The sequence below is a fragment of the Rattus norvegicus genome, chromosome 1, assembly GCF_021556685.1.
Source record: "Rattus norvegicus strain SHRSP/BbbUtx chromosome 1, alternate assembly SHRSP_T2T, whole genome shotgun sequence".
NCBI lineage: Eukaryota > Metazoa > Chordata > Mammalia > Rodentia > Muridae > Rattus > Rattus norvegicus.
The window spans coordinates 74,849,014-74,865,884 of NC_141534.1; the positions used below are offsets into that span (position 1 = coordinate 74,849,014).

The 16,871-nt window shown below is 38.8% G+C and overlaps 1 protein-coding gene across 1 annotated transcript in view; it reads right to left on the reverse strand.

Moving 5' to 3' along the window:
• Window positions 1–200: 200 nt before the first annotated feature.
• The window catches only part of Vom2r23 (vomeronasal 2 receptor, 23), a 32,908-nt gene continuing 16,237 nt past the window's right edge, over window positions 201–16,871 (reverse strand). The window contains exons 3-6 of the mRNA NM_001099649.1: window positions 14,949–15,755; window positions 14,072–14,299; window positions 6,006–6,129; window positions 201–1,123 (exon numbers count right to left, since the gene is read on the reverse strand). Coding sequence (NP_001093119.1) covers window positions 201–1,123; window positions 6,006–6,129; window positions 14,072–14,299; window positions 14,949–15,755 — 2,082 coding nt within the window. The remainder of the gene's footprint in view (window positions 1,124–6,005; window positions 6,130–14,071; window positions 14,300–14,948; window positions 15,756–16,871) is intronic.

Consider the following 16,871-nt stretch of genomic DNA (forward strand, 5'->3'; position numbering starts at 1 on the left):
AAAAAAAAACTAATGGTGAATGCAAGAAACTAAAAATGCAGCACACATTTCAACATGAAAAAAAGAATAGGTTAATATGATTAAGTAAAGAAATAATAGATCCTGGCATCAAATATCCAATTATAACTTTATATGTGAGTGCTCAGATAGTGAACAACAACCAGCCTTCAAACATGTTTAAGAAGCACAGAACCTTGTTGTTAAGAAGGTTTTCTTCTCTTAGCATATTTTTTGTCCCTGATATAATGAAGTGAGTTTCTTTCTGGCCTTAATAATATGATGTAGCACTTTGGGGCAAAGATGATGCCTAAGAGCGATGTACCAGAAGCCAAGATAGAGAAGACTTCCATAGCCACTGTGGTCTTCCCCTTGGTGCTATGGTAGATAGGGAGAAAAGTGATCCAGACACTGCAGAACACCAGCATGCTGAAAGCCAGGAACTTGGCTTCATTGAATGTGTCAGGTAGGTTTCTGGACAAGAAAGCCATAAAGTAGCTCACTAGGGCTAGTGCTCCCAGGTATCCAAGGTTGCAATGGAAAGCAACAGCTGAGCCTTTATTGCAAATGATGATGATGTGTCCATGTTCTGACTGAGCATCTTTATCAATAAATGGAGGAGAGGTTGTCAGCCAAATTGCAGAAAGAAAAACTTGGAGCAAGGTGCATAAGGGAATAATGAAATTAGGGGCCCTTGATATCAGCAGCCATCTTCTAATTCTTCCTGGAGAAGTGATCTTGAAGGCTATAACCACAGTGATAGTTTTGGCCAACACAGTGGAAAGAGACACAGTGAAGAGAAGCCCAAAAATGTTTTGCTGCAGGATACAGGAGGCTGTGCTGGGATGGCCAATGAAGAGCAAGGGACAGAGAAGACAGAGCATCAAAGTGATGAGCAGGGTGTAACTGAGAGCCAGGTTATTGGCCTTGACAATGGGGGTGTCCCTGTTCTTCAGAAACACCCAAAGAACAGCAGCTGTGAGTGAGGAGAAACCCAGGGACATGAAGCAAAGTGTCTTCCCTAATGGGTCATCATAGGCCAGAAATGTCACAGTTTTTGGTAGGCAGTAGATCTTGTTTGTGTTTGCATAGTGAGTTTCTGGACACTTCACACACTGATCCATATCTAACAGAAATGCAAGTGATTGATCATGAGTATACATTCCGGTTTTCCCTTTTATTCTAAGCCATTTACCAGCTCCCAGACACTGCCCTGTTATAAGAACACGCTTGCTTTATTTCTGATTGAAAAAAACTTTTTTCCAGGTAATATTTCTAAATCATTTTTCTTTCTACTTCATGCTGATATGAATTAAACAGAGCAAATGATTTTTTCTGCTTTTACATATATGGAATCCTTGCCTTTAGTGACACAGTTGTATCAGTTTTAGAAGTCATTAGAGCACTGATGTACATTGCATGAACCTAAACTTGGATGTGAAATACACTCTAATCTTAAGACGGTATGATATTTCAGTGCAATTGAGAGAATGTTCTTTGAAATCCTTATCTCATAATGATGTACTTCTATCTTTGTTCCAAACATAAAATATTCATGGTGTTTTCTAAATTTCTTCATTCTATGAAGGAACCTGAGTGAATTAGATTTCTGAATTTCTTGGAATCTTGAAATGTTTCATCCTTGAACAATTCTTATAACCCTGCACAGTAGTACCTATGTAATAATACATAAATAACTGCTCATAAATTCTTATTTATTTATTTAATAACTTGTGAACACTCGGTGACATCTTGTCAATATACTCTTAGATCATACATAATGTATACACATATAATGCTCTAATTTGAATATATTAGCAAAATATATATTTCTATATCCTTTTAATTTTTAATAATCTTTAGTTTTCTTTATATCATGAAATCACTATTCATATTCCCTATGTGACACATACTAATCAGGATTTGCAATCTCCTAACTACTCCTAGGTCCTCCTCATTTTCATGCGCAGTTGTACACCTTTACTTTCTCTCTCTCTTTAAAAGAGAAGTACAAATACCCAAGAAATTAAACAAAACAACAATGAAAAAATCCACTCTCATACACAAGCACACACAAACTATGAAAACATAAATTTGTAAACCACACTATTAAGAAAATCCCAGTAAGTCCAAAAATAGCCAGAAGAACAGGTACAGGTCACACCAGTCAGAGGAACAGAGAACTACTGCTGCACCAAGTGAAGCACCACAATTCCTGCTCTTAAGCTGGTCAGACACTCTCTTCTGGATCAGAGCTCATCTAATCCTACATCCAACAGAAAGTTACTGTCTAATATATACAAAGAACTCAAGAAATTAGACTTCAGAAAACCAAATACCCACATTTAAATGGGGTATAGAGCTCAACAATTCTCAATGATGAGTACTAATGGCTTAGAAGCGCCTCAAGAAATGTTCAACATCCTTAGTCATCAGGGAATTACAAATCAAAATAACATTGAGATTCCACCTCACAACAGTCAGAATGGCTAGGGTCAAATACTCAGGTGACAGCAGATCCTGGGGAAGATGTGGAGAAAGAGGAGCACTGTTCCATTGTTGTTGGGATTGCAAACTAGTACAACTCTGGCAATCATTCTGGTGGTTCCTCAGAAAATTGGACATTGTACTAACTGAGGACCCCATCTATACAACTCCTTGGCATATACCCAAAAAATGTTTCAACATATAACAAGGGCACATGCTCCATTATGTTCACAGCAGCCTTATTCATAATATCCAGAAGCTGGAAAGAACCCACCTTCTGTCCTTCAGCAGAGGAATAGATACAGAAAAATGTGTTACATTTACACAATGGAGTGCTACTCAACTATTAAAAACAATGACTTCATGAAATTCTTAGGCAAATAGATGGAATTTGAAAATAGCACCCTGAGTGAGGTAACCCAGTAACGAAAACACACATGGTATGCATTCACTGCTAAGTGAATATCAGTCCAGAGGCTCAGAATACCCAAGAAACAATTCACAGACCACATGAAGCTCAAGAAGAAAGACCAAAGTTTGAATGCTTAGTCCTTCTTATGTGGGGGAACAAAATATACAATGGAGGAAATACAGAGACAAAATGTGGAACAAAGGCTGAAGGAAATCCTCTAGAGACTGCCTTACCTAGGAACCCAGCCCATATACAGACACCAAACTCAGACACACTATTGCGGATGCCAAGAAGTGCTTGCTGGCCCAAGTCTGATATAGCTGTCTCTTGAGAGGCTTTGCCAGAGCCTGACATATACAGAGGTAGAAGCTCACAGACAAACATGGGACTGTGCACGAGGTCCCCAATGAAGGAGTTAAAGTACTGAAGTAGCTGAACAGGTTTGTTATCCATAGGAAAAAGAACAATATCAACCACACAAATTCCCAGGAACTAAAGTATCAAACAGAGAGTACACATGGAGGGACCTATGTTTCCAGCCACATCTGTAGCAGAGGATGGCCTTTTCAGGCATCCTTGTGAAAGGAGGCCCTTGGTCCAGTGAAGGGGAATGCCAGGGCATGGACCTGAGGGAGTAGACAGTTGGGTGGGAAAGCACCATCCTAAAAGCAGGAGCAAGGGGGATGGGATAGGAGTTTTCCGGAGGAAAAGCCAGGAGAAAGGATAACATTTTAAAGGCAAATAAAGAAAATATCCAATAAAAAAATAGAAATCTATGCTACAAAGACCAGAAAACCAAAGAGGTTACAGAAACGAAAAACCGAAAATAAACATAGAAATTAGTACTTATATTTATAATGATCCTAAACACAGATACTTAAATGCCAGTACAGTCAATGAAAGTCAGGGCAATCTGCCACCACCAGAACCTAGGTATCCTAAGACAGCAAGAATACAACATTTCAATGCTGCTGAAGCACAAGAAAATGACCTTAAATCCAAGTTTAGAATGGTGATACGGTCCTTAAGAATTTCCCTCTCTCAGTTTGACCAAACCTAAAAAAAAATCCATTTCCTTTGATCAGTTCCAAATTGTCTAGTTTTGTTGTTGTTGTTGTTGTTGTTGTTGTTGTTTGTTTGTTTGTTTGTTTGTTTTTGGTGAGCCACTGAGAATGAATAGACGCAGTTTATCATAACATTTAATAGCACCAATTTTCAGTTTAGTAAACAAGTTGCAGTAAACTAAATTGCAATTTAATAAAAAAGAGCAGTGTATGTGGAGCTGGGCACACATTTGTATAAGAAGAAATAAATGAAAATAATGTCTTAAGGAAGCTGAGAAATGTCAAGCAAAATATTGGAGGAAATAAAAAATACATTAATAAAAACAGAGGTGAATGAAATTGTTCAAGATGAGGAAATGGAAATAGAAGCAATAAAGAAAAAAAAGAAATACACAAACTGAGGTGATTCTGGAAATGGAAAATTCAGTTAGGGGAACAGGAAATAAAGATACAAGTATCAACAATAGAATACATGAGATGAAAAAAATAATCAAGGAATTGAAGATATTATAGAAAAATTTAGGTTCATTGGTCAAAGAAAATTTGTAACACAGAACATCCACACCAAAAACCACCACTGCCACCATCACCATCAAAATAACAGGAATCAATAATGAATGGTTAACAAATTCTATCAGTATTAATGGACTCAATTTCCCAATAAAAAGACATAACAGAATGTACATGCAAGCAGGATCCACCTATCATGGGATTTTTTTTTTAAATGGGATTCCTAATGGTGAAATTTGGGCATGATTCACTCTTTTGCATGTTCATTGACCCCCCCCCCCTTTTTTTCAAACTGGATTGCCTTGTTTAGACTTGACATGAGGGCTTATGCCTGGTCTCATTGCATTTTTTATGACATGTTCAGTTGACATCTCTACCATTTTCTGAAGGGAAATGGAAGAACAGTGGATTGGGAGGAGAGGGGAGGTTGGGGGCTGACTGAAGGAGGGAAGACTATCTTCAGGATGTTTTATATAACAGAAATTTATAAAATCAAAATAAAAAATACATTATGATTTGCTAACAAGAACATGGGTATCAGTGAGCAAAATGTGGTGGTTTTAATTAGAATGCTCCCCACCCCATGCATATTTGTATGCATTTGCCCCTCATTTGTGGGACTATCTGGAAAGGATTAGATGAGGCTCTTTTGGGAGATGCATGTTACTATTGGAGGTCTTTAAGGATATTTTCATTCAGTGTGTCTTCTTGATCTCCTACTTGTGAATCAGCATGTAAGCTCTACACTGTTCTTATGATGTCTTAGTTCATTTTCTATTGCTAAAAAGAGACATTATGACCAAGCTAATTTATAAGAGAAAGAATGTAACTTGCAGACTCACAGATCCATATGGAGAACATAGTAAATATAGAAAGTAAGGTATCTGAAAAAATAGCTGAACAATTGTATCTGAAGCGTAGGGAGAGGAGGAGAGAGAAGGGGAAAGGGAGAGTGTATGATAAATGAAAATGAAGTGGGCTGTTGATAACTCCAAGCCCACCCTCAGTGATAGTCATCCTTGAGCATTGCCACACCTCCTAATCCATCCCAAATAATTTCATAACTCTAGTCCAAAATTCAACTAAAGAGCATATGGGGGCCCTGTTCATTCAAACTATCATATTTGCCTCTGCTCTGACTTCATGGATGCTAGGTACCTGAAAATGTAAGTCAATTAAAGGGCTTCTACTGTAAGTTTCTTGGTCCCATTGATTTGACATATCAATAGAAAAGAAACTAAGACAAAATGCATGGTGAAATGAAGCAGAGAACTCTAATGTGAATAAAGTGGTTTCCTGTAGGCAGCCTCAATCACATTCATTCAAGAACACAAAGCGAGTATGAATTTCAATGTCTAGAATGTATTATTTAAGTGAGAAAATGATCTGTAACTTGTGATTTCCTGACCTCTGGAAGTAAGAGAATTATCTTCACTATATTTTAGTGATTGCAGTTCACTTAGAGATGTTTTCCATTTGCTTAGATATTGAAGATGTGGATAGGTATTAATGTCTTCTGCAAGACTGTCACTTACCTGTCTCATTGGAAATCTCATTTTCTGGACAAGAAATACAGTCAAAGCAACAGACAACACTGCCTTCCTTGTGGGTTTTCCTGAATCCAGGATGACAGCTCTCACTGCATACAGACTGGGGAATCTGAGAATGGAATGTATGTTAGGAAATGGTCAGGTTTTATCAAATATCCAATAGGGTGGTTTTGTTAAAGAACCATTAATTTTTATAACAATTTCTCTAAATGCAGATATTTGAATTATTTTTACTACTAGGAATTGCCATTTATAGGCTTATGTGGTAAATGCTTGTCACTAATAATATGAATCTGTTAGAATATTGTTGAAAGATTATGAAGTGAGGCATAGAAGTAAAAGTTTACGTCCTTGGTCTCCTGTCTTGTTATGACTACAAATCTACTGCCTCTTTACTCTTAGATATAAACACAAGTAATTTTTTTTTATTAACTTGAGTATTTCATTTTTTTTTCTTCCAGAGCTGAGGACCGAACCCAGGGCCTTGAGCTTGCTAGGCAAGCACTCTACCACTGAGCTAAATCCCCAACCCCGAGTATTTCTTATATATATTTCAAGTGTTATTCCCTTTCCCGGTTTCCGGGCAAACATTCCCCTCCCCCCTCCCCTTCCTTATGGGTGTTCCCCTCCCAACCCTCCCCCCATGGCCGCCCTCCCCCCATAGTCTAGTTCACTGGGGGTTCAGTCTTAGCAGGACCCAGGGCTTCCCCTTCCACTGGTGCTCTTACTAGGATATTCATTGCTACCTATGGGGTCAGAGTCCAGGGTCAGTCCATGTATAGTCTTTAGGTAGTGGCTTAGTCCCTGGAAGCTCTGGTTGCTTGACATTGTTGTACTTTTGGGGTCTCGAGCCCCTTCAAGCTCTTCCAGTTCTTTCTCTGATTCCTTCAACGGGGGACCTATTCTCAGTTCAGTGGTTTGCTGCTGGCATTCGCCACTGTATTTGCTGTATTCTGGCTGTGTCTCTCAGGAGCGATCTACATCCGGCACCTGTCGGTCTGCACTTCTTTGCTTCATCCATCTTGTCTAATTGGGTGGCTGTATATGTATGGGCCACATGTGGGGCAGGCTCTGAATGGGTGTTCCTTCAGTCTCTGTTTTAATCTTTGCCTCTCCCTTCCCTGCCAAGGGTATTCTTTTTCCTCATTTAAAGAAGGAGTGAAGCATTCACATTTTGATCATCCGTCTTGAGTTTCGTTTGTTCTAGGGATCTAGGGTAATTCAAGCATTTGGGCTAATAGCCACTTATCAATGAGTGCATACCATGTATGTCTTTCTGTGATTGGGTTAGCTCACTCAGGATGATATTTTCCAGTTCCAACCATTTGCCTACGAATTTCATAAAGCCGTTGTTTTTGATAGCTGAGTAATATTCCATTGTGTAGATGTACCACATTTTCTGTATCCATTCCTCTGTTGAAGGGCATCTGGGTTCTTTCCAGTTTCTGGCTATTATAAATAAGGCTGCGATGAACATAGTGGAGCATGTGTCTCTTTTATATGTTGAGGCATCTTTTGGGTATATGCCCAAGAGAGGTATAGCTGGATCCTCAGGCAGTTCAATGTCCAATTTTCTGAGGAACCTCCAGACTGATTTCCAGAATGGTTGTACCAGTCTGCAATCCCACCAACAATGGAGGAGTGTTCGTCTTTCTCCACATCCTCGCCAGCATCTGCTGTCACCTGAGTTTTTGATCTTAGCCATTCTCACTGGTATGAGGTGAAATCTCAGGGTTGTTTTGATTTGCATTTCCCTTATGACTAAAGATGTTGAACATTTCTTTAGGTGTTTCTCAGCCATTCGGCATTCCTCAGCTGTGAATTCTTTGTTTAGCTCTGAACCCCATTTTTTAATAGGGTTATTTGTTTCCCTGCGGTCTAACTTCTTTAGTTCTTTGTATATTTTGGATATAAGGCCACTATCTGTTGTAGGATTGGTAAAGATCTTTTCCCAATCTGTTGGTTGCCGTTTTGTCCTAACCACAGTGTCCTTTGCCTTACAGAAGCTTTTCAGTTTTATGAGATCCCATTTGTCGATTCTTGATCTTAGAGCATAAGCTATTGGTGTTTTGTTCAGGAAATTTTTTCCAGTGCCCATGTGTTCCAGATGCTTCCCTAGTTTTTTTTCGATTAGTTTGAGTGTGTCTGGTTTGATGTGGAGGTCCTTGATCCACTTGCACTTAAGCTTTGTACAGGGTGATAAGCATGGATCGATCTGCATTCTTGTACATGTTGACCTCCAGTTGAACCAGCACCATTTGCTGAAAATGCTATCTTTTTTCCACTGGATGGTTTTGGCTCCTTTGTCAAAAATCAAGTGACCATAGGTGTGTGGGTTCATTTCTGGGTCTTCAATTCTATTCCATTGGTCTATCTGTCTGTCTCTGTACCAATACCATGCAGTTTTTATCACTATTGCTCTGTAATACTGCTTGAGTTCAGGGATAGTGATTCCCCCTGAAGTCCTTTTATTGTTGAGGATAGCTTTAGTTATCCTGGGTTTTTTGTTATTCCAGATGAATTTGCAAATTGTTCTGTCTAACTCTTTGAAGAATTGGATTGGTATTTTGATGGGGATTGCATTGAATCTGTAGATTGCTTTTGGTAGTATGGCCATTTTTACTATATTAATCCTGCCAATCCATGAGCATGGGAGATCTTTCCATCTTCTGAGGTCTTCTTCAATTTCTTTCCTCAGTGTCTTGAAGTTCTTATTGTACAGATCTTTTACTTGCTTGGTTAAAGTCACACCGAGGTACTTTATATTATTTGGGTCTGTTATGAAGGGTGTTGTTTCCCTAATTTCTTTCTCGGCTTGTTTCTCTTTTGTATAGAGGAAGGCAACTGATTTATTTGAGTTAATTTTATACCCAGCTGAAGTTGTTTATCAGCTTTTGTAGTTCTCTGGTGGAACTTTTGGGATCACTTAAATATACTATCATGTCATCTGCAAATAGTGATATTTTGACCTCTTCTTTTCCGATCTGTACTCCCTTGATCTCCTTTTGTTGTCTGATTGCTCTGGCTAGAACTTCAAGAACTATATTGAATAAGTAGGGAGAGAGTGGGCAGCCTTGTCTAGTCCCTGATTTTAGTGGGATTACTACAAGTTTCTCTCCATTTAGTTTAATGTTAGCAACTGGTTTGCTGTATATGGCTTTTACTATGTTTAGGTATGGGCCTTGAATTCCTATTCTTTCCAGGACTTTTATCATGAAGGGGTGTTGAATTTTGTCAAATGCTTTCTCAGCATCTAATGAAATAATCATGTGGTTCTGTTCTTTCAGTTTGTTTATATGATGGATCACGTTGATGGTTTTCCGTATATTAAACCATCCCTGCATGCCTGGGATGAAGCCTACTTGATCATGGTGGATGATTGTTTTGATGTGCTCTTGAATTCGGTTTGCCAGAATTTTATTGAGTATTTTTGCGTCGATATTCATAAGGGAAATTGGTCTGAAGTTCTCTTTCTTTGTTGGGTCTTTGTGTGATTTAGGTATAAGAGTAATTGTGGCTTCGTAGAAGGAATTTGGTAGGGCTCCATCTGTTTCAATTTTGTGGAATAGTTTGGATAATATTGGTATGAGGTCTTCTATGAAGGTTTGATAGAATTCTGCACTAAACCCATCTGGACCTGGGCTCTTTTTGGTTGGGAGACCTTTAATGACTGCTTCTATTTCCTTAGAAGTTATGGGGTTGTTTAACTGGTTTTTCTGTTCCTGATTTAACTTTGATACCTGGTATCTGTCTAGGAAATTGTCCATTTCCTGAAGATTTTCAAGTTTTGTTGAATATAGGTTTTTATAGTAAGATCTGATGATTTTTTGAATTTCCTCTGAATCTGTAGTTATGTCTCCCTTTTCATTTCTGATTTTGTTAATTTGGACGCACTCTCTGTGTCCTCTCGTTAGTCTGGCTAAGGGTTTATCTATCTTGTTGATTTTCTCAAAGAACCAACTTTTGGTTCTGTTGATTCTTTCTATGGTCCTTTTTGTTTCTACTTGGTTGATTTCAGCTCTGAGTTTGATTATTTCCTGCCTTCTACTCCTCCTGGGTGTATTTGCTTCTTTTTGTTCTAGAGCTTTTAGGTGTGCTGTCAAGCTGCTGACATATGCTCTTTCCTGTTTCTTTCTGCAGGCACTCAGCGCTATGAGTTTTCCTCTTAGCACAGCTTTCATTGTGTCCCATAAGTTTGGGTACGTTGTACCTTCATTTTCATTAAATTCTAAAAAGTTTTTAATTTCTTTCTTTATTTCTTCCTTGGCCAGGTTATCATTGAGTAGAGCATTGTTCAATTTCCACGTATATGTGGGCATTCTTCCTTGATTGTTATTGAAGACCAGTTTTAGGCCGTGGTGGTCCGATAGCACGCATGGGATTATTTCTATCCTTCTGTACCTGCTGAGGCCCGTTTCTTGACCAATTATATATGGTCAATTTTGGAGAAAGTACCATGAGGAGCTGAGAAGAAGGTATATCCTTTTGCTTTAGGATAGAATGTTCTATAAATATCTGTTAAGTCCATTTGGCTCATGACTTCTCTTAGTCTGTCTACATCACTGTTTAATTTCTGTTTCCATGATCTGTCCATTGATGAGAGTGGTGTGTTGAAATCTCCCACTATTATTGTGTGAGGTGCAATGTGTGCTTTGAGCTTTAGTAAGGTTTCTTTTACGTATGTAGGTGCCCTTGTATTTGGGGCATAGATATTTAGGATTGAGAGTTCATCTTGGTGGATTTTTCCTTTGATGAATATGAAGTGTCCTTCCTTATCTTTTTTGATGACTTTTAGTTGGAAATTGATTTTATTTGATATTAGAATGGCTACTCCAGCTTGCTTCTTCTGACCATTTGCTTGGAAAGTTGTTTTCCAGCCTTTCCCTCTGAGGTAGTGTCTGTCTTTGTCTCTGAGGTGTGTTTCCTGTAGGCAGCAGAATGCAGGGTCCTCGTTGCGTATCCAGTTTGTTAATCTATGTCTTTTTATTGGGGGGTTGAGGCCATTGATATTGAGAGATATTAAGGAATAGTGATTATTGTTTCCCGTTATATTCATATTTGGATGTGAGGTTATGTTTGTGTGCTTTCATTCTCTTTGTTTTGTTGCCAGGACGATTAGTTTCTTGCTTCTTCTAGGGTATAGCTTGCCTCCTTATGTTGGGCTTTACCATTTATTATCCTTTGTAGTGCTGGATTTGTAGAAAGATATTGTGTAAATTTGGTTTTGTCATGGAATATCTTGGTTTATCCATCAATGTTAATTGAGAGTTTTGCTGGATACAGTAACCTGGGCTGGCATTTGTGTTCTCTTAGGGTCTGTATGACATCAGTCCAGGATCTTCTGGCCTTCATAGTTTCTGGCGAGAAGTCTGGTGTGATTCTGATAGGTCTGCCTTTATATGTTACTTGACCTTTTTCCCTTACTGCTTTTAATATTCTTTCTTTATTTTGTGCGTTTGGTGTTTTGACAATTATGTGACGGGAGGTGTTTCTTTTCTGGTCCAATCTATTTGGAGTTCTGTAGGCTTCTTGTATGCCTATGGGTATCTCTTTTTTTAGGTTAGGGAAGTTTTCTTCTATGATTTTGTTGAAGATATTTACTGGTCCTTTGAGCTGGGAGTCTTCACTCTCTTCTATACCTATTATCCTTAGGTTTGATCTTCTCATTGAGTCCTGGATTTCCTGTATGTTTTGGACCAGTAGCTTTTTCCGCTTTACATTATCTTTGACAGTTGAGTCAATGATTTCTATGGAGTCTTCTGCTCCTGAGATTCTCTCTTCCATCTCTTGTATTCTGTTGGTGAAGCTTGTATCTACAGCTCCTTGTCTCTTCTTTTGGTTTTCTATATCCAGGGTTGTTTCCATGTGTTCTTTCTTGATTGCTTCTATTTCCATTTTTAATTCCTTCAACTGTTTGATTGTGTTTTCCTGGAATTCTTTCAGGGATTTTTGTGTCTCCTCTCTATGGGCTTCTACTTGTTTATTTATGTTTTCCTGGAATTCTTTCAGGCATTTTTGTGATTCCTCTCTGTAGGCTTCTACTTGTTCTCTAAGGGAGTTCTTCACGTTTTTCTTGAAGTCCTCCAGCATCATGATCAAAAATGATTTTGAAACTAGATCTTGCTTTTCTGGTGTGTTTGGATATTCCATGTTTGTTTTGATGGGAGAATTGGGCTCCGATGGTGCCATGTAGTCTTGGTTTCTGTTGCTTGGGTTCCTGTGCTTGCCTCTCACCATCAGATTATCTCTATTGTTACTTTGTTCTGCTATTTCTGACAGTGGCTAGACTGTCCTATAAGCCTGTGTGTCAGGAGTGCTGTAGACCTGTTTTCCTCTCTTTCAGTCAGTTATGGGGACAGAGTGTTCTGCTTTCGGGCGTGTAGTTTTTCCTCTCTACAGGTCTTCAGCTGTTCCTGTGGGCCTGTGTCTTGAGTGTCCTTCCGGGAGCTTCAGTGCACCAGGGTTCCAGATGGTCTTTGGCTTTTTCCTCTGGCATCCGAGATGTGTGTGCAGGGAGCAGTCTCTTCTGGTTTCCCAGGCTTGTCTGCCTCTCTGAAGGTTTAGCTCTCCCTCCCACGGGATTTGGGTGCAGAGAACTGTTTATCCGGTCTGTTTCTTTCAGGTTCTGGCGGTGTCTCAGGCAGGGGTCCTGCTGCTCCTGGGCCCTCCCCCACGGGAGCCCAGAGGCCTTATACAGTTTCCTCTTGGGCCAGGGATGTGGGCAGGGGTGAGCAGTGTTGGTGGTCTCTTCCGCTCTGCAGCCTCAGGAGTGCCCACCTGACCAGGCGGTTGGGTCTCTCTCTCTATCACAGTGTCTGCCACAAGTAATTTTTTTATCGTAAAATTACATCATTTCAGTGTGATGGGTTTTAGGATCACTATGGAAATGTATCTATGAAAATTATTAGGATATACTTTTTTTTTCTTTTTCTTTTCTTTTTTTTTTCCTTTTTTTCGGAGCTGGGGACCGAACCCAGGGCCTTGCACTTGCTAGGCAAGCGCTCTACCACTGAGCCAAATCCCAAACCCCAGGAAATACTTTTTTAGATTAGTTTATTTCAAGGTAAAACACCATCTGTAATAGTGGTTGGCCCTGATTTATTTGCCATTGTCCCTGAATAAACCAAAAGCAGGAAATGTGAATAGAAGCACTCAGCAGTCTCTGCACCCTTACTGTTAATGCAGTGTGAGCTACTGCCTCAATCACCTAAGAACATGGATTTCTACAGTGATAGAAGATGCTTTCGAACACTGAGGCAAGAAAAGGGTTTTGTTATATAGCAGTTTTTCAATAGCAAAACTAACAACCAACCCAGCTACACATCCCCATTATCCTCCTCTCTGGACTGGAGTTTTGAAAAAAAAGGCCAACTAACCATTGAATAAAAAATTCTAAGCCAGGATCACAACAAACATTCTGTCAGATGATAAAAGATACTGATGGATATCATCCTGAAAAGTTCTGCATTCATAATATTAAGTAAATGAGAAGATTGGAGAATAAATAGGTTATTTTGTAAAATTAGGTGTTAAGATAATACTCAGATACTCATATACACTGAACTACCAACAGGCAGCTGATATGAGGCTCTCAAAACACATACAGCCAACAATTGCCTTGCCTTGTCTCAGTGAGAAAAGAAGTACCTACCACTCCAAAGACTTGAGGCGCCAGGGAAAGAAGAGGTAGTATGGTGCTCTCTCTCTCTCTGTGTGTGTGTGTGTGTGTGTACATGTACATATATATAAGTCATATATATATATATATGTCTTATAAGGTGTGGGAGGAGAAGTGGTATGAACTGTCTGAGGGTGGACTGTTTTGGGGACATAATGACTGGACTGTAAAAAGAGATAAAGTAAAAATGATGACGATGATAATGATGATGATGGTGGTGGTGGTGGTGGTGGTGATGATTATAATTTGAATATTCATGGTCATTATGTGACTATGAATGAACCCTGTGTGAGCAATGCAAAATCCCGATACTCAGAAAAATGATTTTGAGATTTTCATCCTGTTCAAAAGACAGAAGTAAGATGCAACCCACCTCTGTTGATCCTGTGGCCCACTGTATCATGTAAGAAGATATAGACAATTTATGGTTGTTTGGAGCATTTGAAGAAAACGTTCCTACTTTCACATTTAACCCAAGACCTTTAGGGAAATTCCAAAAGTTGACAATGTCATAATCTATATGTGATTTCCTTTTAAAATCCAGAACCATATTTGCTCCATCATGACTGATGAATTGTGTTTTCCTTAGAAATGGGTGAAGCTAAAAGAGATGAAGTTACTTATATTACTAAAACTCCAGAGAAGTGAAAGTGAATAAGAGTCAGGAAATATCTCCAGCTGATTTTAGAGCCTGATATGTAAAGCACCTTTAATATAGGCATCAATCACATCTAATACATGATAACCAGAGACAAAGGAAAAAGAATCATTATATTCTAAAATGTTCCAATCAGTTTTATTAAAATACTTACAACCAAGCACCCCTAAATCATGACTACATGAAGAAAACTTTCAGGTTCTTTGAATATTTTCATAAACAATTACACTTTAAAAATACTGAGTATCACACTGCAAAATTAATGGTTTTATGAGAGATCATTTACAAATCATAACCATTTTAGAAGTGTTCACACACAGTGTGATAATTTTCCTTCTCTGTCTCTGTATTCTTGTAGTGTGATAATCTCTGTGGTAAATGGACTTTTCATATTGAAAATGTGGCTGTGAAAATGTTGCATGGCCCTTTGTAATAAAACTATATGTTGAATTAAAAAGATTCTCCCTTAAGCAGTCTGTTGTGCAGATTTTTAACAAAATACCCTAAGATACATATTGCCTAATTTAAGTGCATTTAAAAAGTTTTTAAGCCTCATGTTACTGATGTCACAGTACAACTGAAGTGACATTACCAGCCAAGGGAAGAATATCGTCTTTTTTCCTTTTTCATGAGGTTGAAATTGTACTTGGTTGAGAATCATCTCATGCAGACTGTGGGCCACAGCATACACAGCATTGTACACATTGTAACTCTCTTCACTCATGACCATGTCAAATATGTTCCCAGGCAAGAGCCCCAGGGAGGCATTAGGCAAACAGTTATGCACAATTTTACAATCCGTGTTAACAAATGAGCAGTTGAAGAAAATGTGCCACAATACATGAAGATAAGTGTCTTCCGGGAACTTGGAAGGGTTGGACTTCTGCATAAAATCTGTAAAATTGGGAATATCCTCACGATGGTGTGAAAAAATAAGAGCTCCATGCAATGAGTCTACCATGAAATAATCATCAAATTTAGAAACATCCCACTGTGAGATCAGTACCCACACTTTCCATGTGAGTAACTTCTGCTTAATATTTACTATTAAGCTTAATAGAGAATCAGAGTCCCCATAAATAATAATCACATTTGCTGATGATTCCAGGATCTGCACCTGATTTTTCCAGGATTTGGTAAAATATGAACCTTTACTGACTACGATCATTTCTACAAATGCTGTGCAGACTCTGTTTTTATCCATCTCACTTCTCAAATCTGACAGTGTCTGGGCACCTTTGTCATCATCTATGATGAATAACCCCACCCAGATCCAGTGGAAATGAAGCATCAAAGATACAATGCCAACTGTCAAAGATGTGTCCTTGGGGGCCACTTGGTACAGAGAAGAAAACCGTCTTTGTTCACCCAGCTGACTATCAAAAGGTCCAAAGGTAAGCTATAGAAAAAAATAATTCGAAAAAGAATATTGTCATAAAACTCAGCTCAATTCTACAGCAATGGTTTGAACCCTTCAGGAAAATATTCTTTTGAAAGTCAAATTTGCCTTTCTGCAAATTTACCAGAAAAGTACAAAAAATTCTTATGTTCAATAATGTTGTGTCTACTCTATCTTTGCCTTTTATCAATTCTTAGCTACAGAAATGCAGATGTACCATTAACTGTCTGCATCACCACTCTTTCTGTCAAGAATAATTTAAGTTTCCATTTATTCTGTCATTGCCTTCTAAAATGTCACCAAATAGAACTGACCTCATTAACCCAATCACAGAAAAACACACATGGTATGCACTCACTGATAAGCAGATATTATCCCAAAAGCTTGAATTACCCAAGATACAGTCCACAGCAACATGAAGCTCAAGAGAAGAAGAATGACCAAAGTGCAGATGCTTCACTCTTTCTTAAATGGGGGAACAAATGTTTGGAGCAAAGACGGAAAGAACAGCCATTCAGAGCTTGCCCAACATGAGTATACAGCATATATATATATATATATATATATATATATATATATATATATATGCCCAAACTAGATAAGTTTGATGAAGCTAAGAAGTGCATACTGACAGGAGCCTGATATTACTGTCTCCTGAGAGTCAAAGCCAGAGCATGTCAAATACAGAGGTGAATGCTAGCAGTAAACCATTGAACTGAAAACAAGATCCCCATTGGAGAAATTAGAGAAAGGATTTAATGAGCTGAAGGGGCTTGCAACCCCATAAGAACAACAATGCCAAGCAACTGGAGTTCCCATGGACTAAACCACTAACCAAACATAATTCATGGACTGACTCATGGCTCCAATGGCATGTGTAGCAAAGGATGGTCTTGTTGGTCAACCATGGAAGAAGAAGCCCTTGGTCCTGCCAAGGCTGGACTGCCCAGTGTACTGGAATGCCGGGGAACAGGAAGGAGGGTGTTTGGGGAGGGGAACACCCTTATAGAAGAATGGGAGTGGAAGACTGGATAGGAGGCTTATGTCTGGGAAACTTGGAAAGAAATAACATTTGAAATGTAAATTAAGAAAATATTTGACCTCATGTCCTACCAC